Source organism: Anguilla anguilla, chromosome 15 (genome assembly GCF_013347855.1).
Source record: "Anguilla anguilla isolate fAngAng1 chromosome 15, fAngAng1.pri, whole genome shotgun sequence".
Taxonomy (NCBI): Eukaryota; Metazoa; Chordata; class Actinopteri; order Anguilliformes; family Anguillidae; genus Anguilla; species Anguilla anguilla.
This window is the reverse complement of record NC_049215.1, coordinates 25,983,899-26,006,012: the sequence shown is the minus strand read 5'-3', so window position 1 is coordinate 26,006,012 and position 22,114 is coordinate 25,983,899. Positions and strand designations below refer to the sequence as shown.

General features: G+C 43.9%; 4 protein-coding genes across 18 annotated transcripts in view; 3 read left to right on the top strand and 1 right to left on the bottom strand.

Moving 5' to 3' along the window:
- The window catches only part of xpo4 (exportin 4), a 32,112-nt gene extending 30,667 nt beyond the window's left edge, over window positions 1-1,445 (top strand). The window contains exons 20-22 of the mRNA XM_035394602.1: window positions 98-215; window positions 717-809; window positions 1,248-1,445. Coding sequence (XP_035250493.1) covers window positions 98-215; window positions 717-809; window positions 1,248-1,445 — 409 coding nt within the window. The remainder of the gene's footprint in view (window positions 1-97; window positions 216-716; window positions 810-1,247) is intronic.
- Window positions 1,446-4,064: 2,619 nt separating this feature from the next.
- On the top strand, window positions 4,065-14,011 carry eef1akmt1 (EEF1A lysine methyltransferase 1). Of its 5 annotated transcripts, none has more exons than XM_035394619.1 (6): window positions 4,424-4,613; window positions 4,919-5,111; window positions 5,368-5,450; window positions 5,943-6,220; window positions 6,517-6,666; window positions 13,994-14,011. In XM_035394619.1, exons 2-5 carry the CDS (start codon window positions 4,968-4,970, stop codon window positions 6,645-6,647), a joined length of 636 nt encoding a protein of 211 aa, XP_035250510.1. In that variant the 5' UTR covers window positions 4,424-4,613; window positions 4,919-4,967; the 3' UTR covers window positions 6,648-6,666; window positions 13,994-14,011. The 5 variants fall into 5 exon arrangements, with proteins under 5 accessions (XP_035250514.1, XP_035250510.1, XP_035250511.1 ...); XM_035394620.1 differs by lacking the exon at window positions 13,994-14,011 and adding an exon at window positions 9,747-9,899; XM_035394622.1 differs by lacking the exon at window positions 13,994-14,011 and adding an exon at window positions 7,082-8,042.
- ift88 (intraflagellar transport 88 homolog) lies at window positions 7,459-20,907 on the bottom strand. 8 transcript variants are annotated; one of them, XM_035394603.1, is made up of 29 exons: window positions 20,815-20,907; window positions 20,062-20,160; window positions 19,750-19,812; window positions 19,588-19,647; window positions 19,345-19,398; window positions 18,767-18,830; window positions 18,471-18,540; window positions 18,169-18,259; window positions 17,632-17,736; window positions 17,205-17,307; window positions 16,888-17,002; window positions 16,521-16,752; window positions 16,262-16,332; window positions 16,078-16,164; window positions 15,863-15,962; window positions 15,671-15,676; window positions 15,085-15,171; window positions 14,487-14,673; window positions 14,036-14,144; window positions 13,521-13,671; window positions 13,069-13,184; window positions 12,883-12,935; window positions 12,713-12,778; window positions 12,511-12,617; window positions 11,944-12,004; window positions 11,221-11,238; window positions 10,435-10,476; window positions 9,051-9,164; window positions 7,459-8,434 (listed from the first exon to the last, which is right to left on the bottom strand). In XM_035394603.1, exons 2-29 carry the CDS (start codon window positions 20,146-20,148, stop codon window positions 8,313-8,315), a joined length of 2,541 nt encoding a protein of 846 aa, XP_035250494.1. In that variant the 5' UTR covers window positions 20,149-20,160; window positions 20,815-20,907; the 3' UTR covers window positions 7,459-8,312. The 8 variants fall into 8 exon arrangements, with proteins under 8 accessions (XP_035250494.1, XP_035250495.1, XP_035250496.1 ...); XM_035394604.1 differs by having other exon boundaries at window positions 20,729-20,903; XM_035394605.1 differs by lacking the exon at window positions 20,815-20,907 and adding an exon at window positions 20,598-20,725.
- The window catches only part of cryl1 (crystallin, lambda 1), a 22,357-nt gene continuing 14,286 nt past the window's right edge, over window positions 14,044-22,114 (top strand). The window contains exons 1-2 of one of the 4 annotated variants that reach the window (XM_035394613.1): window positions 14,044-14,149; window positions 17,734-17,843. In XM_035394613.1, coding sequence (XP_035250504.1) covers window positions 17,818-17,843 — 26 coding nt within the window. In that variant the 5' untranslated portion in view covers window positions 14,044-14,149; window positions 17,734-17,817. Of the gene's footprint in view, window positions 14,150-17,733; window positions 17,844-21,002; window positions 21,378-21,583; window positions 21,603-22,114 lie in introns of those variants that run through there. The other 3 variants (XM_035394614.1, XM_035394612.1, XM_035394615.1) reach the window with 3 other exon arrangements.

The following is a 22,114-nucleotide window of genomic DNA, read 5'->3' as shown; positions in this document are numbered from 1 at the left end:
TATGATGTTAGTGTAGCTGTGTCAGAGTGTAAAGTGTGTAATTACTTTAGTGTGAAGTGTTAGTGTTTCAGTGTACTTCCTTAGCCCTGTTGCGCAGTATGAGCTCAGAAGTCAGTCAGTTGTGTCTGGAGGCCCTAACGCCTCTTGCTGAGCAGTGCGCCAAGACCCAGGAGAAGGACACCCCTCTGTTCCTCGCCACCCGTCACTTCCTGAAGGTGAGCCACGCCCCTTTCTGTGACATCACTCTCACACAAGTCATAAAACTTTACTGTGCTCAGCAGCTGATTGTGGAAGCCTGTGCTGGAGGTGTTTAAGTTAACTGCTCTGTTAGCACATTGTTCTGGTCTCCAGACAGAGACTACGATATTGCCAAACTGATGCTTGCCAAACTTACTTTTTGGATGTACTATCTGTTTAATATCAGGTTATCTTAACAAATGAGATTCAATTGAAAACTGGCTAGCTGCTAGCTAATGATAGCTGCTAGCTGGCAGGTTAGACTTAGAATTGCACTTTAATGTCAGTGACGATATTTGGGATACAGCATTTTAATGGTTATGAAAACTGCCCATTGAGGCCAGGGTTTTGCCCTTATGCAGAGTGTATGGATGAATGTTTGCATTTCAGTTAATAGGTTGCTCATTATGTAGCCTACATCTCTCTCTCTCTTCTCTGTCTCTCTCTCCTCTCTCTCTCTTTCTCTCTCCTCTCCACAGCTGGTGTTTGATATGCTGGTGCTGCAGAAACACAATACAGAAATGACTGTAGTCGCAGGCGAAGCTCTCTATACACTAGTGTGCCTGCATCAGGTGAGAGTCCATACAGGAGTTCCTAGAGAAGCACGTGGGAGGTTTTCCGCGTGTCACTCGGATGTCTCATAGATGGGCCTCAGCCCTTTCCTGTGTTTGCACTCATTGTCATCAGCAGATAAATCTTTGTAGTTTTTTCACCTCTGCTGCGCTGAACCACCAGCCTCCTCCATCTCCACACCCACCTCCCTCTCTCATCAAATGCAGCCTGTGATGCAGTTCCAAAACAAAACTGACCTGCCTTGATAGCCCACATATGGGCTGCTTAATGTGTCTTTATTACAGTGTCTGCAAAAAGCGCTATACAAATAAAACTGAATAGAATAGAAATTGATTGAATTGATTATAATTGAATATAATTGGATTGAATAGAATTGAATTGAGGGGAATTTGATTGAAGGAATTGGATTGAACTGAATATTACTTGCTCCTGGACAGGTGGAGTATTCTGAGCTGGTGGAGACGTTGCTGTCCAGCCAGCGGGACGCGGTGATCTACCAGCGGCTGGCCGACGCCTTCAACAAGCTGACGGCCAGCAGCACCCCTCCCAGCATGGACCGCAAGCAGAAGGTGGCCTTCCTGAAGAGCCTGGAGGAGTTTGTGGCCAACGTGGGCGGCCTGCTGTGCGTGAAGTAACCGCCGCAGCCGCCAAAACGTCGCCACAGCCCCCACCAGCTTGCCAAACCGTGCGGACAAGAAACGAAAGAGAGAGAAAAAAAACTGTCGAATTATTGCACTGTTGGACAATGACAGAACACTGAAGAGAGAGAGAGAGGATAAACGAGACGTTTCGTGTGCTGGCGGGCATCTCCGCCCCTCTCAGCCCGACCCCCCCCCCCCCCCCTCACGCGGAGTCACACGAGGTCCCCCCAGCACACGCGTGAAGCCAGAGGGGGGGCTCCCGGCATGGTTCACAGCGTTCATCTCTGTCTGCTCTCATCTGTGCTTAGTTTGTAAGCAGATGGTTTGGGATAAATACAGAGTGAATCTCGTGTGGACGTGTCTGACCGGTGGTCAGCCACCCCCCACCCCCCACTCTTCCCAGAGTGCCTTTGTTTTCTTGTTTGTGTTGTGTCTCAGTAACACGGAAGGCGAGCATGTGCTCCAAGGCCTGTATCACCAAGCGGTTACCATGGACACGGGGAGGATACAGATTGCCATGACGACAAGCCTTATTCTCTGCCACCTCCGGGCCCCTGAATCAGCAGAGGGGGGGGAAACGCAAAACAAAACAAAACAAAACAACAAAAAAAAACCAAATCACTCTGTGTTCATTAAAGGGTGTACATATATTTTCAAAAGAGAATTGGGGAGGGTGGGCAGGGTAGAAAATTTTTATAAGATAGGGGTCAGATAAGCAGAATTTTTTTATTGTTGTGACTTTGCCTGAAGGAAAAGGGCATGTTATGATTTTTCATTTTCGATTTGTTTTCCACAAATCTCGCAGACGGTTTTTCTCCCGAGGCCCTCCGCTCCTCTGTGGCCTCTCTTATCCCTTTCCTGACGAGGTGGGCGGGGTCAGCCTCACAAAGCTTTGGGTTTTACAGGCCCAGTGAACTTGAGCTCTGGAGGGGGGGCAGGGGGGGGGACGACGGCACAAGCGGTCCCACGCTGGGGAGCGGGAAGCCGAATGCACGGATACCTGAAGCGTAGCTTACACCCTTTTTTTTAAAATCAACTACACCTCCAAAATACAGAGTGGATGTGAAGTAATCTATATTGCTTGAGCAATAACCAACCAAAAACAAGTGATAAAGGGAGAATGGTCTCCTTCATGGTGTGTGGAAGCCACACCACAGATTTTAGCCAGTGCGCCTGTAGAAGAACCCCACTACTGCTACTCCTGTTCATAGAGTTCGGAATGCCTAAATGAAATGTATACGTGTATATAAACTTATTATATAAACTTTTTGAGTGCTGTTTTTCTGTTAGGTCTTTGCCACTATGTGCCGTTGTCAGTTGAGTACACCTAACAATCAGGGTGATACAGCAATCCTGTTCCGTTTGTTTTTTGGGGTTTTTTTTCCTTTTAATGATAAAAGTAATTATTTTAGTTAATTGTAGCAAAGAGCAACCATGTGGAGAAATGTAATTTCCTTCTACGAGACCTTCTTTTCCAAGAGAATTTTTCATTTTATTTAAATTTTTATTTGAAAGGAAATAGTTGAGAACTTTGTGGGGACCACACTTCAAACTAAAGTGCTTTAAACCAGCTCTGAATGTATCTGGAAATCAAACATTGAACCCATATAACCACCCAGATTTTCTTTGTCTGAAGTGAACTTCAAGCAAAACCTCAAATAAAATAAAAAAAACAAGAAAATTGAATGCAGACACTGTTATTCCTTTGTTTCCTGTTAGGAAAATTATCAGGCAGATCACTACTAATAACCGTCAAAGCTGCCACAATAATCGGTTGTTTTCTGTCAGAATATCAGTTATTGGCTATTTAAATGAGATCATTAAACTGGACATGCACATTAATTGTGAAGCTGAACTGAGGAAGCCGTGTTCTACACTGGCCATAGTCCTTAAAACAAGGGACGAGTGCACGTTCAAACCGACATCACATTGGATAGGATGGCCGCATGCAAATCAAATGAATCTTTCCAGCCATGTAGCCGGTCTGTTTCTATAGCTGAATGCACACAAGCTATGGGCCTGCATTAGAAGATTTTAAACCATACCGTGTGGAAGCCTGGGTCTGATCTAAAGGTACAAATAAAGGAAATTCAGGAGTTCAGATGCAAATATTCACATTTGTTTTTTAATTAAACTGATTATAAATGATCATGTGTAGATATTAGCAAAGGATGAAAGGCTAAGAATAAACAAGGCAGTTTGATAAATTCTTATTTTTAAATCATTTAACGTATTTCCTGAATAAATGACGTATTTCCTGAAGCTTTTTGTTTTTTTTAAAGAAAACATTCATCCTTAAGAAGGGCTTGTATTATCTGTGAATCTACGAAGTGCAGAAAGGTAAGTCCTGGGGTCTGGTATCTGCTATGAGTGGGCTTGTTTTTAATAGGGACATAGTTATTGCTCCACAAGAAACCTATTACCCTGAGTTCAGAATTAGCAGCCTACTAGTTGCATTTGGCTTCAGTTAAGAGAAACAAAATGTATGAGCTTGTCTGGCTGGATCAGTGCTGCACAGATTAACTGACCATGTATAATCTACTCCAAACCCTACAAAGCACACTTCATTCAACAGCTAGAGATCATTGAGCTGCTAATTAGACAGGTGTGCCAGTTTAGTGTTTAAATGAAAATCTACAGGATGGTAGATCTCCAGGAACAGTGTTGGTTTCCACTGCTCTGGACTCTCCAAATATGGTGTGAAATGGCAAACTTTACTAACTTTTCTGGGGGGGAAATGTTTGAAAAGATATTTTAGAATAAATGGACATATCTTTTGTAAAGATGTAATTTGCTGTGTTTGTCCCCCACGTGATTTGTACGAATTTAGCAGCGCGTTTTATGTTCATTTTTAAGTGGTGCTGTTATATTCCACTGTCTCCATTATTTGGTGAAAATGGCGAAATAAAACAATGTTATGGAGCCGCGACACAGTGCATTCGCTTTTTTATATCGCTTTCAACATTTATGTCCCACTTCGGCATCCGTTAGCTGAGACCCGTAGCAACTCTACAAAATTAATCGGTCAGGAACACATGGTTGTATATTTATTTTCTAGGAGTAGCGAAAGGGGTAAAATTGTTTATCTACATTGACATCCTGTTCACTGCACCCCATTTTCATTGTTTCGAAAAAACATATACGGGTATCAAGTGCGTTCAGGTAAGAGTTAAATCATTAAGGTTTATATTTTGTTTGTTGCTAGTAGCTACCGAACTAACGTTAGCTATTTTCATTTTGAAAATCTGTTGGGACTTGATTGCTTTAAACCAGCGATTTATTCTTCATTCTGCTCGTGCTCTCTAAAGAAATGTACTGTTCTCGCTAAGCAATGCCAATTAGCTAGGCGTGTAGTAAAACATTTAAAGAATAGAAGTCGAATAGTTTAATTCTAATTGACGCCTGGGCCGCACCGTATCTAGCACTCTGGGAAACCGTTCATTCTCTGTCCCCGGGTTGCGCTGCAGAGCCTGACGGTGTGCAAGTCCTGTTACTTGCCTTCAGGGGGCTCGTACGATGAGTGACAGCGACGATGATGTACCCCAGCTGTCAGCCTCAACACTGGCGGCGCTACAGGAGTTCTACGCGGAGACTAACGGTCTGGCCAAACATGTTACGCCTGAAGAAAAGTTTTCTGTTGGTGCTGTAGAGGAGGACTGGGTAAGATATTCACTCGAGACGGAAAACGTAGGGAACCTTTGAATTAAGGGTATGTAGCGCGCTTTCGTAAGGAAGGCTAGTGACCAAGTAATGCAATTAAACTAATAAGAAAAAAAGTCACCTAGCGAAAAGCACCGTTGTTATGGGGCAAAGAAGCTGGGGGAAATACGCATGCGTGCATTACTGTAATTACAAAAACTCGGTCATGTTCCTTTAATTTACATATTTTATAGATGTGTGTTTTTCTACCTGTCAGCGCATGAGCCAGTTCTGGTACAGTGATGAAACGGCAAGCCGGCTAGCTGAGGAGGTGCTACAGGCAGCCGGAGAAGGTGGCCGGTGAGTCTCGCAGTTCTGCAAGAACTTTAATCTCTGAGGTTAAACCTGCTGGCCTTTACTGTAATGAATGGGTAGGGTTTCTGTCAGGGAGAGAGTTTGTTCCAGTCCTTGGAGAAAATTCGGTCAGGGTTCTGAGACCAGGAGAATTACTGAGCCCCATGGCTTCCCGGAGGCTACATCCTCTTAGAACAGGGAGTTGGTGTACAGGGTTAACAGTGCTGGTATAGGCTCGACCGTGTACCAGTGAAAAGGATACTTTTATAGTGTGGTATGGCAGTATCCCAAACATGCTGGACCCACTAGTTGGTTTACATTTGGATGTAAGCAAGAGCAGCAGAAATTTAGAGCAGGTGTAATGAGTGAAATGTACGGTGTGCCTTCATTGACTGGACAGCAGCGAGCCATGAGCTTCTGTTAAGAAGCTCATCGTTCATTCTCTGTCCCCGGGTTGCGCTGCAGCGCCTGACGGTGTGCAAACATGTCCTATGACAGGATAGCGTGTCTGAGCGCTCCTAGCGTGTATCAGAAGCTGAAACAGCTGGACGCAAACGCGCCGGCCACGCTGCTGGAGTTTGACCGGCGCTTCTCCATCTACGGGGACGAGTTCGTCTTCTACGACTACAGCAACCCGCTGTGTCTCCCGGAGAACGTGGCTCCCCAAAGCTTCGACATCGTCATCGCGGACCCACCGTACCTGTCCCAGGAGTGCCTCAGCAAAGTGGCCCTGACCGTCAAGTTCCTGACAAAGGGGAAGGTGCTTCTCTGCACGGGTGAGTTGTCTGATTGGGGTCAGACTGTCATGGTCCGATAGCATGAATACGACAAATTCGCCAGCGTGGGACCCAATATGTGACCGTCAGTTTACTTCGAGTATCAATCAATCTTCGAGTGCAATATCTGACTTCTGTAAACGGATGGTGTAAATAAGACCATTTACTCACATTGAGTGCTACTGTAATATTTATGTTCCGCTTTTTATTGAACAGTATAATGTGCACATTTTAGGACTGACATTACTCTAATAATGCTATCCCCGTGTAACCACTGCCCTTATTTTCTCCCACAGGTGCAATCATGCAGGAAGACACAGAGAAGCTGCTGGGTCTGAAAATGTGCACCTTTCTCCCCAAACACACCCACAACCTGGCCAATGAGTTCCGCTGTTATGTCAACTACCAGTCTGGTCTCGACTCGTGATGTCTGTCCACTAACAGCGGTGGGTGGCTCTATCCCCAATATGATGTCTCATGCAACAGGCCATCTGTGCATGTAAAACCATGAATAACTATAAAGCAAGACACTGGGCACATGCTCAGCTCCTCTCTAAATAAAGTCCCTATAATGAACATGTTAGGGTAAAATTGCAGCTGGAACTGTTGCCCAAGTTTTAGAGGGAGTGGTGGTCTTTCTTCAGTAGATGGCAGCAGAAATCAAGAGGTTGGTGAATTCCATATCGTTAACATCAGTTGTACAAAGATTGATTGCTAATTTTATATCTCCCCCCCCCCCCTTCCTTGCCGATAAAATTTTGCCGATTCTTTGCACATGTGAATTGTTTCTTTGTACGGGTTATAGATAAAGCCTTAAATATGCTACACAAGTTCCAACAATCATCACTGTTTAAACTCCAGGAAGGAGAGGTGTGTATCGACTGGACAGTGGAGATATGTGGACAGCCAAGGTAACGCACAACACAAGTTTTAAAATGGAGAGTCGTGTAATGTGTCATCACCCCAGGAATGTGCACCCAACACAAGTGGTGAAATGGGGAGTTGTGCAGAGTGTCATTATCCCAGCACTGCAACCATGATAGAGTCGTGTCAGGCTGCCCACTCTGGTCACTGATGTTGCCCTATGAGGACATAGGTGGGTAACAGTGGAGTAACATTTGGGGTCGCGTTTATAGGTTTTGAATGTATGGCACATTTCCACCAATATTTCTAACAGTATATAGACTCCCAGTACAAAACATCAGGTAGAAATTAGTTGCTATTGGGATGTACATGGTAAAAAAAATCACTTTATTTTACACTTGTTGAAATTGTGAGCAACATGTTTGTGCTCACGTTTCATTCTGGTCCATTTCATAAACAATAATAGTAAGAGAAATAAACAAATACACAAAGTCTTGCGTGCTAAAATAATAAAATGTTACAAATGTACTGACTGGAGAGTGTGGAGGTATGTCACTGACATAAATCACTAACAGGGTCACAGCAGTGCTAGCCAAGCACAAGTTACCGCAGTACTGTTGCCATGGCTAGCTTCTAGCTCAAGATAAAGCCATAGAGCTACGTTCGTACCAAAGGTTGACCAAAACTTTGTTTCGATCAGATGGATTGCTCAAAAATGCTGGTCTGCACAGGAGAATTGACTGGGAGAGCAGAACATGAACCCAGACTTAAACGCATCTCACTGTATTCAAAATCTAGATTTGCACGTTTTTGCTACACTGCATTTGGTATCTATTCATTATATGTAGTGATGTTTTTAGTGTTAAATCACACTGCTCTCTGCTGCCCTGCTCCTGACCAAATCCATTGCTGCATCTTGATGAGCCGCATATAGAGTTGAAATAAAGGTGCATCGAGATTAAAACCTCTAGCCAGGCTGAGTTTTCTTCCATTTTCATTCAGGGTTTGAAATGCTCAAATTATTTTATTGATAAGGTAACGGTTATATAAATACATCATATGCCTTTAAACATAAATGCAAGGTAAGCTAGGAGAGCTCAGTTCCTTGAACTTATGTTGATCATGGGTGATCATAGAAAAAACTGCATGGAAAACAGACCTCTGGGAGTTTCCTGTTCCAGTTTCCTGTTTGTAACCTAAGGGAGGGTAGAAGTGACAAACGAGGACACTATTCTGGCAGCAGGTCATCTCCGAGCTCTTCGTCTGCAAACTCGTCCTCCTCAGTGCGTTTCTTTGCTGCTGTCTTTGGCCTCTCCAGCTGAGGGCCCAGTGGATCCACATAGGAAGCATCTGAGCACAAACATGTACCATTCAAGAGGTTATTACTCTACTCACTAAATTTATTTTCTTTTTTTTGATTTTATTTTATACAAATTTTCCAAATGGGTGCTGCTTGCTCTTATGAATTCTAACATTCAACCAGGGATACTTACATGTGGCCCTCATGGTCAGTAGTACTGCTGGGTTTCTCTTCTGCCTGATTGTGCATAGTCCAATAATGTCACTGACTGACCAGAGATTACATTTACCTGGTGTGTCAGCTTTAAGTCATTCCCTGATTGGAGGTGAGGAATGAGAACGAGCAGTACTACTGGCCCAGTAGGCCAGATTTGAGTATCCCTGGAGTACACTAAAGAATGCATTAAAGCAGGGCTGCCCAACCCTGTTCCTGGAGATCTCCCATCCTGTATGCTTTCACTCCAACCCTAACAAAGCTCACCTCATTCAGATCTCGTTGAGCTGCTAATTAGTAAAAGTTTTCATTTAAACTCTCAAATTAGGGTTGAAATGATAACTTACAGGACGTAGATCTCGAGGAACTGGGCTGGGCAGCCCTGCATTAAGTAACCTTGCTGTACAGATGGAAAGTGTGACCAGGGGACAGGGAGGAAGCAGAGATGCTCACCCACGTCTCGCTGGCTGCTGGCCTCGTACGGCTCGTTAGACCCTGGCAGTGCCCGCAGCCTGGCGCTCATTCGCTCCCCCTTGGCGCTGGTGCCTTGGCTGCTGTGTCCACTGTCTGAGGAGGCAGCCAATCACAAAAAAACATTTAAAACATAACAGTCGTAGAAGAAAGAGGAATAGAACCACAAAAGAAAACATTTTGCTGGGTAGGCCACTGCATCAGCAGGCTCCATCTTACAATCAAGAAAACGGCAGGCTCCTAGCACTTAGAAAAGATCTAACAACATTAATGACAATCTGATGATATGCTGACAACACATAATTAAAATTCGGAAACATTAAGCATTAATATGGTTCATGCAATTATGGGCATTTCTGCTATGAAGGCTCTCTGTGCAGATCACAGCATATGTACAAATTTGTCATGTAAAAATTGATTTCAAGGGCCAAACATGGAGGCCAGGTAGTCATGGAAAGAGCCCCTTCCCATTAAAAGAGGAAGATGGGTGTTCCAGAACTCACTCCTCCCAGGCAGAGGACAGAGAAGGGAATAGTGGGTCTTTCAAATTCCAGCAAGTTCATTAACTGAACCCCCCTTACAAAGCCCTTACACCCACAGAATGTTTTCAGCTTGGAACAGATGAAGCGAGACTAAAACCCCAAACACTAAACAGCACCAAATCCTGTTTCCTCACAGAGAGCTGAAGATTTCTGATATGAACATTAACCTCTGCCCTGCCCATGTCTAGAGTCAGGAAGAGAGACTGCAACAAAAAAAAACTACAGAGCAACACAAAGAGGAAGGTAGGCAGAAATGACCAATGTCTGTGAGAGCTTCAGAAACTACAAAGAAACGCAAAACACCAGAGGGGTAGAACCTAGGGGATGGGTAATCACACAAAATGTACACACACGCACACACACCAGTCCGTGTTTCCCCTACATAGACTCACCTGTGGCCCAAAGCCACAATATCAGCAGGCCAGGACAAAAATAAAAAGTCAGTCAATAATGGGATTTATTTATGAGAGGTGCACTCGTGCCCTCTCACTTATGCTTGTTCAAAGAGTCATCACAGATGAACAACCACAGAAATCCATGACATTGACAGGGCAATGAAAGGCAACTTTTTCTTTTATCTCCAGTGATAAAAAAAATGATGTGAAGTCTATTCCCCCACCCTGATCTACGATGGAAATTTACATTATACCTTCAACAGTGTTAAGGTTAATGTTACTTCTTGTGGAGTCTAAGCTATATTAGTACATCATGCTGATATACACAGATTACCTTCAAACCTAAAAACACTGACACACACACACACACACACACACAGTGGTCATGCATAACCGTACTGTGGGACACTGCGGTCTGCAGAAGCCTACCGTTGCTTTTGATTGGTGGAGTGCTGTTTGGGGAAGAGCCCACTGGAGACCAGAAAAGAGGGAAAGAGTGAAGCTCACTTTCAGAGTGAATAGAGAGAGCGAAGAACAGTTTCAGAATGAAAAGAGATCGAAGAACAGTTTCATAGTGAAAAGTAAAGGGGTGTCCAGTCTTATTCGGAAAGGGCCGGAGTATGTTAATTAGTCGAATCAGGTGTCGTAAAACAAAAACCTGCATCCACAACGGCCCTTTCAGATAAGATTGGACACCCTTGTAAAAGCAAGTCAGTGGGAAACTGCTCTCACAAAAAAAGTGAAGGGACAACAGGCTCTGCAAAGACCAGTGGTTACCAACCCAGTTCCGGGAGATCAACCGTCCTGTAGTCTTTCACTCCAAGCCTAAAAAGCTGGAGATCTTCTTGAGCTGCTAATTAGTAGAACCAGATGAACCAAATTATGGTTGAAATGAAAACCTACAGGATGGTCGATCTCAAAGAACCACTGGCCTAGACACAGGGTTAGCACACAGTGCAGGTACGGAATACAAAGCTTTAGCTAACGCACAGGTGTCACGCTCCGGTCCTGGAGGGCCGCAGCATCTTCTGGTTTTCAAGGTGTTTTTGGCACCAGTGGTTCATTTAAGTCCTTGATTGGCTTCAGAATCCACAGAATCCTTAATTAGCAGATGATTGAAAAGAAACCACAAAAACCCGCAGACACTGCAGCCCCCTTGGGATTCAGTCTGACACCCCTGAGCTAATGTGACCAACTGGAATTTCTGCTGCTCACCTGCTTTACCGTCCACATCTGAGTTCAAGCAAGTTAAGAAAAGAAAATGTAGCAGTGAGAACTTGTGCCCGACTAGGATTCTCTATTATCAGAGGAGTACTCTGAACAAGAAGCCCCGAGGAAGAGCAAGGGAAAATATGGATGTATATATAAAGTTCCCAATTAACATTTTTGTGGTGGAACACCTAGGCGTTCAGGTGAAAACCTGACTACATTTTGGTTGAAAAGTGAAAGTTTTCTAGCTGACTTGGACATAACCAGGCTATATCCATGTAAAACCTGAGCTATACTGAGGTTAACCTAGTCTTTTTGTCAAAATGTCGGTCGATCTAGATTTCAACCCTCCAGACATCAAGATGCCAGCTTTTTCAGAATGGATTAAATTATGTGATGTGCACATTCTTCATGCTAAAGCAACTTTTAGTGCTTCTAGGAGGATAAGAGTTCACAGGTGGGTGAGAGGACCTAAGAACAGGGGAGAGACATTAGGACTTGGAGTTGAAGGTTTCAGAAAAGTCCCCACTTTCCCTGAGCACCCTGTTATCTTCTCCTGACAAGTGGCACCCCAACCCTTGCTGGGAGCTCTGAAGCTGCATGCAATGTCCCTCTCTTTGGCTGGATTTTATTAAGATTCACTCAACCCGTCAATGTAGAGAGACCGATAGAAAGAAACGCATGCTGTGCCATTAATGCGCTTTTAATTTGAAAGAGTGAGAGACTCACCGCTGCTGGCGCTGCCTTCCCTACGGCTTCGAGCACTGCTCTCCCGTCCAGACTTCACCCTCTGCAGAGAGAAAGGAAGAGAGATGATTGGACTGAGGGGACCTGATTGACAGCTCTAATCTCAAATGAGTGCCTAAACTAATGAGCTGGGCATCACTATGCCTAGGAGCTGGACTTGTTTTCGTTACGAGTGCAGTTACGTTTGCTCAGTTGCGGCCCCGTTACCTAAACACAGGTCTGCCAGGCAGACCCTCAACTTTGACCCCTGAAACATGCCCAGTGATCTTCATTCCTGGTTCTGGAGATACGCCAGCTCTGTAGGTTTGTTGTTACTCGGCACTTAATTAATCAATTAAAGCTGTCTATTACACAGACAACTCACCTCACCTCACATATTAATGCAAAAATAGAACTCAGCAGACCCTGTGACCCACCAGGACCAGGAAAGAAGAACATAGGTCAAAAGCATTAAATGTGAAATGACCCCTGTGGAAAGCACTAGCCAGGGCGGTAAGCAAACGTATGGCGGTATCTCAGAAGAGGACATCTGCGGGTGTCCTGGTCTACCTGCTCCCTCTTCTCCTTCATCTTCTCCACCTTCTTCAGCTTGGTGGCGTAGTCCTGGACCTCCTTCAGGCCCATGTCCGAGCAGAGTCGCACCAGAAAGCGCAGGCCTGCGAGACACAGCCACCCTGAGAATCAGCACCGCACACGGGAGCACACGTTACCCACAATCCCACAGCACACGGGCCTGAACGGGGTACGTTACATTCTACGCTCTCCGGGAATTTCTGGTGGATGCTTTTGTAGGTCTCCAGTGCCTTCTGGTAGTTTCCTTAAAATGAGAAGCAGGAGAAATATTCAGAAAGTGTTTCTTACAACATGGGCAAGTAAAGTAGTAGACACTATAATGTGTCAGATATGGTCTCTGTAACTCACCACTCCTCCTGTAACAGCTGGCCACCATCAACTGCCACTTTACCTGGGTGGGTCTGAGAATGAACACATTCACTGTCAGAACCAAACACACACACACACACACACACATACATACAGTACACACACAAAATCTACACACAGACTTAATTAATACAAGTAACTATTATTTAAGAAGACAAGACTCACTGAATAAGGGCAGCTCTTTCAAAATAATGAATGGCTTTTTCGCAGAACTGCGTGTCGATGTAGTAGGCTCCCAACCACTCGATCACGTCCATGTTTGATGGGAAATATCTAAAAGACTAGATAAAACAAACCCATGCACTAGTGGGCATTCTGATCCCCCACACTAAATAGCACAGAACCATCCATTTGCACAACGTTTGTCACTGTGTGACTTTTTAATTTAGATTCCACATTGCCAGCATTAACTAAAAAAAAAAATTAATAACAAACAGTAGCTTTCCCTGTTGCTCTAGTTTCTGTAACTATCCCTAGTTACCCTATTGAAAGCAGTGGAGTTCAGAACATTGACTTAGAATTCTAAAGAAAAATTCTGGGGAAAAAAAAAAACGTACTCTTCAAAGGGTTAAAGAAAGCTAATGACACAGCAGTACAGTTACTAGAGTGGGACTGACCTCATAGTAGTACTGGAAAGCCTGAGACTTGTCCCCCTCGTGGTCATACAGCTCCCCCAGCTTGGCCAGTGCCTGGGGGTCTGTGGGCGTGACGCTGATCAGCTGCATTAGCCACTCGATGGCCTGGTTAGAGTCCTCCAGCGTCTCGTATCTGTGGCCCCCCTCCGGTTAAGAACTGCAACCCCTCCCACATGGATCTGACCTCCGGACTGAGAGCTCAGGGCACGTCCTACACACCGGCTATGACATCATACAGCTCTGAGCGTGGTCATACTGCATTACACAGAGACCCCTGCCTCACATGCATGCCACACGATGTGATTCATATCCACTGTGTTGTGTCTATGACCCACGTGTGTCATTAAAATAAACTGTGTTGTGTATATAACCCACACGTGACTAAAATTCACCATGTTGTGTATATGACCCACACATGATTAAAATGTACCTCATTGTGTATGACCCTCACACAGGTCACTGTGATGTGCACATGACTTCCTGCAGGGGAAGGATACAGGCTGGCCAGCTGGTACATGACCTGGGCACAGTTTCTCAGGATGGCATGCAGCTTAATGAAGCAGTCCAGCGACTCCTCCAGCCGGCCCAGTCTCTTATAAGTGAGGCCTGAGGTCAGTGTGGACACGCATCAGCAACAAACATCAAGAACATCATGTTCAATTCATTAACAAATGAAAGCCATTAAATTACATTACATTCACTTAGCACAGGTTCTTATGGCTTACAAATACTCAGCTCAACACCACTATGACTGTGCTAGAGATGACATGTGTAGAGTATAAACTATAACTGCTGGAGATGATGGATGATGTGTGTGACTGTGCTGGAGATGCTGTGTATGGAGTATTAGCTATGACTGCTGGAGATGATGTGTGTGGAGTATTAGCTGTGACTGTGCTGGAGATGACTAGTGTGGAGTAAGCTAAGGCTGCACTGGACATGACTAACCCAGATTATACAGCGCCTCTGTGCAGGATGAGTCATTTCTGAGAGCCTCTTTGTAGAACTCGGCTGCTTTCTCGTAGTCGTGCCGCACGAACACCGTGTTGCCTTTGTTGGTCAGGGCTGCTGGGTTGTAGCGGTCCGCAGCCATGGCCAGGTCGGCATAGCGATCTGCCTGGTCCAGGTCCTTCTCCTGAGGGGAGAAGGCCAGGTTAGGATGCCAGTAACTGGTGACTGAGTTTCATCTGTTCACTTGGTGATACTGGGCCAGTCCTCTGGTGGAATGGATTTCAAGAGGAGTTGTACATAATACAGGCTAAAATCAGTTTTTACATTGTACAGCAGATCATGGGGAGATGCTGTGACCCAATGTGTACAGTAGTCCATTTCACCCTGGTCACATGTGCTAGACTCAAGTACTATAAACAGCTCATGGTAGTGGTGTAGTGTAAAATACAAAATATTTTTCGCGTTCCATGTTTTTGTATTTTCCTCAAAGCCTCATACATTTTTTTCTTCCTGATGCTTTTTTCTATTGTTCAAATTCCTCAAATCTGCAAAAAATATTTGAATATAGCCTTAAAATGAAGGACCAGTGACTGACCAGAAAGTAGAGGAAGGAGAGGTTGGTGGCAGCAGCACTTTTCACTCTGCTGTCCTTCTTCTCAAACATCTTCAGAGTCTCCACTGCCTGCAGTGACGGACATCACACAGCTCCAATCAGCACACGCTCCCATCAGCACACACCTTCCATCAGCACACACATCCAATCAGCACACACCTCCCATCAGCACCGCTCTCTGTGAAACATACTCAAGAAGCGTTCAGTCAGTGAAATCATTTTGCTCCCCGATGAAGTGGGAATACTTGTTAATAAAAGAAAGGGCCGTGATAAAGGTGACTGGTAGTGAACGAGATGTGTCAGGACTATAAGGAGCCTGTCGTGGTGTAGTGCAGTTGTTAGGTTTCTCCTCTAATGAACATCTACCCAGTTATACGGACCAGACCGTTCATGTCTTCACTCCCACACGAGTCACTCCTACTCAGGTGTACTTAAAGTTCAGAAGAACAGACAGGGAAATGCTAAGCCACTTCTCAGCCTGGGTGAAAGAAGCACTGGTAGTCTCACACGCAAATATGCAAGCGTGAGCGCCAACACACATACAGTACACACACACGCACACACGTACCTCGTTCTTATGAGCCGTGCAGATGGACAGAGTGAAAGAAAGAACAGAAAACGTGCAGAAAAATGAAGGATACATTAACAGGGAGAGTGGTGATCTACCACGCTGACAAATGGATGAAGTGAAATGCAGAAATGGGTGCAGTTTAAACGACGGCCCACAATGCATCTCTGCATTGTGCATGCGCAGTCATACCTGATTGAAATCTCTCTGTCTCAGGTAGGTTATGGCTTTGTTAATTTCCAGATCGTTAGCCAGCTCCACATACTGAGAGCCTTTCACCATCTCCACGCACCTGTGAGAAACGTGTCACAGTTGAAGTCATAATCATTACATCTGATGAACATGAAAGCTTGCGCTATAAGGACACATTTAGGCCACAGCCCACCGCAGTCACACTCTCCACTCACCAGTCGAACCCAGCCGCGAAGGACGCCTCGATGATCGGTGCGATGAGTTTCGCCGCAGTCATGATGAACTTCTCGGCCAGCGCCTTCCTGCAGTGGACAGAAGGGTCACAGTTTGAGTCTGCTCACATGGCCTGTTAAAAGCCCTGCTTTCAGTACTCAGAGGAAGACCTCGAACGGGTCTTACTTCTCTCTTTCCATCTGGTGGAGCTGGTCGTTCTTTATGGCTTCGATCACGAGGTTGGTGTGGGGATCGTCCTGTAAAGGGACAAAATCAGTTTGATTTTAAGATTCTGAAATTCTTCCCATACATGCACTAATCCCTTAATCTTCCCATACACACACTAAGCCCTTAATTGCTGTTAGCCCCCTGATGCTGTGAGTTTTGTAAATATACCCCTCTCTGCAGGAGTATAGGAGCATAGTGTAAGGTCCTACATGCTCACATTGGGTGGAGTGTACTTGTCCTCCTCGTCTACACCCAGCAGAACAGAGATGAGTTTCTGGAAAGCCTTTTTCATCCTCTCGCGGTCCCCGATGGCGTAGTAGCACAGGATCAGGTTGTAGCCGGTCTTGATGTTGGGGCTCTCGCTCATGATGTGCTCCAAGGAGGTGATGGCATCGGAGTACTTTCCGATCCGTATGAACACCACCGCGATGTTCTGCATGATCTTTATCCTGCAGGACAGACAGTCAGACAGCACCGCTCAAACACCACTGCTGCATACCGGCACTCCACTGCAGGCTGCTAGGGGTCCACTATCCACGGGGAAACAAAGACAAGGCCAGTGGGAGATGTGGAAGGGTGCTCACCGCAGTTCTTTGTGTGCATTTGAGATTTGGTCCAAAGCCATACGGTAAAATTTGATGGCTTTTGGGTAGTTCTTCTGTCTGAAGTAAATATTTGCCATGTTCACTTTTAAAAGTCCTGCAACCCCCAAAATGGAAAAAAATTAGAAACACCACCAAACAAAACGCATGAGAAGAAAACAGGAAAACATTGAGGCGTTTCATGCTAGAATAAGGACTGATTTTAATGGACATCAGGCCCAGAGGCTCTGATGCATTGTAGTCATGCTGTACCCTATTATATGGCGCATACATTCAGCTTGATTCCACTCCTTGTTTACCTGCATTGCTGAACATTTTATTCTTCACAATAACCTGATAGGTGTTCAGTGCTTCTGGGTACATGTCATTGTTGGCGTACTGGTTGGCCAAGTTAAACAGAACCTGGACGAGAAGAGAACATCATGTCTACACTCTTAACACACTATGTGACTGTGTGTGTGTGTGTGTGTGTGTGTGTGCCGCACTGTATTTGAACACAGAATCTTCCCTAACCGCTATTACATACTGCTCCCCGAACATCACAGAAACCATTAAAGCAATATATGAAGCTGTACAGTTTAACTCCTCTCAATGTGATTCATATCTATGTGCATGGACAGACCAATGCTAATAGCTGGCCATTGGTAGGGAACTCTTATCTACTTGTGAGTTTGTGTGTCAGACACCACCCAGGGGTGAGGATTGACAGAGAGAAGAGCCACTCACAGAGTAGGTAAGATCCAGGTTGATGGTGTCAGCAGTGCCAGTCTGCTCCCTCTGCCTCACCAGAGCCCTCTCCTTCCGCCCTGCTTCTTTGGCTTTTTCCAGCGACTGCACAAGAGAGACACAGTAGGCGCCATTTTGGATCAGCACAAAGGTGGAACAGAGCAGGCACACTCAACCAGCCTATAAATGGGAGAAGAGCTGGAGAGATCAATGTGAGTGAAACACTTAAGGGATTGACAAGGGAGAGAAATCAGAGACGAAAATGGAGAGATCTGTAAAAGACACTGCACAGCAAAATGTTCAGTGTTGAATTAACACAACAATTTAATGCGTGGGAGGGGGACAGATGTGAGAGACTGATGTAAAATGTCCATACAGCCCTCAGTCTCAATTTTATAAGATGAAACTTTTCTAGCAACAGAGAAAAACAGGCTATGAAGCAGAATAAAATCACCTGAATCTTTACTGGTAAAAAGCAGCATGAATATTTGTGCCCTGCACATTTGAGAGGAGAAGGGGAGGGGGAGGGACTCTTACCAGCTGCAGATCACCACGACCGTGAGCCATACAGCTCTCCTCGATCAGGTCATTCACCTTCCTCTCCAGAATCTTCATCTTCTCTTCAGGCCTGAAATAACACCTTTTTCTGAGACGTTTTCACAAACTCTTAATTTACATTTCCTCCAAAACAATAGCAGCTCTCCACCAGTGTCAGAGTGCATATGGTAGTTCACAGCAGTGTGCTAAAGCAACAGCACAGTAATGGAAGCTAAATGCACTGCATTATGTAATAAATCATAGATAATCAATGAAAAAAGGGGAAAAGATTAAAGACCTACGTGTCTTCATTTTTTGTCTCCAATTGAGGCGCAGGTCCTTTGGACTGACCCAGTGGGTCAAATGCAGAGCCTGAAAGAGTTAAACCGAATTTGAGTTTGTTGCAAATGAAACTAAACTGCAGTACCTCTATCGTTTACTATGCATTCTTCAATCTGTATGTAGAAACAGCTAGTACACTTCGCTGCTGCCTAGTGCTCTAACCACTACTCTTCACAGTTGCCCAGTACTGTAATGAATATTCCTTAGTGCAGTGTAAACAGTCTCTCCCTCACTCACACTCTACTAGGGCACTCACCTCTGGCCATGGCTGAAGAGTACCCAGCTGCCCGCACTGCAGTCATTGGCCGTGCTGCTCCATCCTGTCTCATGCACAGATCAACAGGTTAAATACATCAAATTTAATCCTTTGTAGAGTGGGTTTTTTGGAATGTTTTGTTTCTTCAAAATTTTAAGTCAGTGTTCTATAACTCCATTGCTTTCAATTACCAGCAGTGATTGTTACATCACCATTAGGATGTTCCGTTAAGAACATTCTAACCAATATTGTGATCATACACCTTAAAAAGGGTAAAATCATTTCATTACATGATTGTCCATTGCAAGTCATATAATGACAGGGGCTAGATTTCTAAATATGATCATTTGCCAACTTTGCCAATCAATACTCCTCAGAGGGGAAAGAGTATAATTTATTAAATGTCAGTCTGTATAAGGCCCTCCTGGGTGATACTTTTTTTATTTGTGTGTCACTAATGGGTTCTTTCATTTAATGTTCAGTTCTGTAGGTATGTGGTGGGAAGGCTGCCTCAGAGGAGCGCCTAATAGGGCATACAGGTCATAAAAAGAGTGTAAAGATACACCTTATCCACTCACCTGCACTGCACCCGTCATAGGCCGACCCATAGATGAGGCCATAGGCATCCTCGACTTCAAGATAAAACAACATGATAAAAATAAAGAATAAGTTTATACAATGGGCCACTGTAAATAAAACCGTGTCACACAGCTGAACATTTTATTTGCTTCTTCCAAACAGTAAAATAAATCAGTGTGAGCCTGTGTAGTTTAAAAAAATTAAAAAAAACAGCAGGCCCAACACCTATCAGTGTAACTCACTCCAAAGGAAGTACCCAAGGCCCGTCCTCCAATGGCTGTTCCAGGAAATTTGGCAGTCATCTGCAGAAGGGTTTCAAAACGTTTTATATTAAACATAGTCCTGCCCACTGCAATTGCGAACAACTGACTGCAAACTCACGGTTATATAATAATATGATTTACCGGGGGTCGTCTCCCGTGGCTTGTCCTAACTGCCTGCTGAAAGCCAGGATCATTGTCCAGCTCCTGAAAAGCCAGAGCGTCAGTGCTGCTAAATGAAGATCTTTATTCAACCACGTTTTGGACTTGCCAAACTATTTACTCTCAGGTCACAATTTAATACCATAACATATGCAATAACAGTCTATAAGCAATTCACTACGTAATTGATTGTAAAAAAAATAAAAATAAATAAATAATAATAATTATAAAGTTGATCTAAATAAAAATAAGTCGTAGTTGAGGTTTCTTATAACAGGAACATTAGCTTCACACCTCGGAGTCAAATGCAGGATTGTAGTCATTGTAGCCAGAATAGAGGTCATCTTCCTCCTCCGCAGCTAGATGTACATGCTCCATCATATTGCTGCAACTCTATCGGGACAAAAGGACAATAGCTTCATTAAATATGCTCGGATGTTACTAATTTAAATGTCAAAATAAGTTTCTATTAGAATTGAATGAGATGGTTAAAATAATATAGCACATGTAGCAACCGAACACGTTAAATTGGTTTAAAAAATAATAATACATGATTCACGTATACAAATGTTCTGATGTAACAGTGTAACTTAATACGCCTAATGTAACAAAACACAAAAAATGTTCAAAAATGGTAACGGTAACGTTACTGGCCATCTAGGTTGGATAACTTCTTGGCTAGAAAATTAAGGTTACAGTTATCGTTAAATGAACACTCGTGTGTTTTCACCCACAAGCAAATCATTCAAAATTAATGGTTAACGTTAACCAGCAAATAAGATAACATGATTCTCATAAGAAATTTAGATGAAGCGAGCGCTAGCACATACATTTTCCAATGGCTGGCAATGAGTAAGCTGCTACCTACTAATAGCTTACATGCAAGTTAAACATATAAACATGAATTCGCTTGGATAGATAAACTCAAGATAGAAAACTACCTAGCCAACTATGTACGTACTGTCAAAACAGTTCACAATTAAGCACGTATTCAGTAACAAGATGTAGCTTGTTGTAAAACAAGCAAATAGACTACAAAAAACCTACGTTTTGGTAAATTAGTTTGTTGACAGCCTGGAATCCATGGAGGCTGTGGCCCACAATGCATTGCGAGTTTCGCGTAGCCCCTAAACTATACGCTGCTTGATTGGTTAAAATAGAGAAGGTGGGACGCTCCGTTTCACTTTATTGGTTAAGAAGGTAGAAGACCTGTTGCTAGGATACAAGATGACTCTTCTTTGAAGACCGACTTGCGTGCTGTCCTCAAAAAATTAAGCATCATTTTTGAAGAATTGAGAAATTACCACTGTGATATGTTAACAATGATTTGTTTTAGTGTTGGTGCTATATATAGAAATTCTATCACAACTAAGTTGGAAAAGTCGATAGCTAACGCCCCGAACGCAACGCGTCAGCAAGGGGCGGATCACAAATGGATGGAGCAGGGTTCAAACAAAACCAAACCACAAGTTCATTACCCTGGTTTTGTACTTATTGTAGCCTGCTGTGGTCTCCAGGTATAGATCATACGGACAGATATTCTATGCACAGTAACAAAGAAGAATGAGTAACGTTACACCTGAAGGAAGGATCATTTCTGTTATTGGAAGGTGAGCCAAGATTGCTAAATTAGCTAGGGAGCTAACAGTCAGTGACAGTCATTGAAGCGAATCAACATATCGCTGGATTGAATAGCGCGATATTGCTAACTGGCTAATTTACTAAATTAGAGTGGGGTTCGCACACTGGTGGCATGTTAAACTTAATTTACGTACAGATCAGTTATTTCGTTAACTAGGTGGCACTGATTTGGTTGTTTTCGGGTGTGATACTAGGTGAGTTAGCTATAGATTGTCAACTAATCGGTCATGATTCCTGTTGCGACAGTACTTCTGTTAGACCTATTGCGCAGAAGTTAATAAAGAGATTTTAAAGAAGTAACATCAGATTGCTAGCTAATAGCTTTTAAAAATTCGAAGCTGGCAACGAACTGTCAGGTACTTGCAATACTGCAGAACCCATCCTATCTATCAAAGCCTACATATATATTTAGCAAATATATTAGATTGTTCTCCAACATGCAAGAATATAAGTTCGAACATTAATGCTCTTATTGAATAAGTCATGGGGACCCAGAGCGTAATATTTGATTTAGTTAATTGCTGCACTATGCCTAGGTTTCCTACACGTCCGTTTTCTGGTCTTGTGACTTCCATTTTTTAGGAGGTGCAGATGGTCAGTTTGAGGCTCAAAACCGCCCTCACACTCACATTCCACATCCTGTCCTGGCTTATGGTTCCTGTTATTGTGTAACATTTTTCTGGTACTAGATGTTCGCGCATTACAG

Excerpts from the sequence above, each read along its gene's own strand:
- eef1akmt1 (XM_035394619.1), top strand. The coding sequence starts at position 4,968 with ATGAGTGACAGCGACGATGATGTACCCCAGCTGTCAGCCTCAACACTG. Across the intron at positions 5,112-5,367 it reads GTGCTGTAGAGGAGGACTGG|CGCATGAGCCAGTTCTGGTA; the intron begins GTAAGATATTCA and ends TCTACCTGTCAG. Across the intron at positions 5,451-5,942 it reads GCAGCCGGAGAAGGTGGCCG|GATAGCGTGTCTGAGCGCTC; the intron begins GTGAGTCTCGCA and ends GTCCTATGACAG.
- ift88 (XM_035394603.1), bottom strand. The coding sequence starts at position 20,148 with ATGATGGAGCATGTACATCTAGCTGCGGAGGAGGAAGATGACCTCTAT. Across the intron at positions 16,165-16,261 it reads CACCAGATGGAAAGAGAGAA|GAAGGCGCTGGCCGAGAAGT; the intron begins GTAAGACCCGTT and ends TGTCCACTGCAG. Across the intron at positions 12,779-12,882 it reads CAGCTGTTACAGGAGGAGTG|GAAACTACCAGAAGGCACTG; the intron begins GTGAGTTACAGA and ends TCTCATTTTAAG.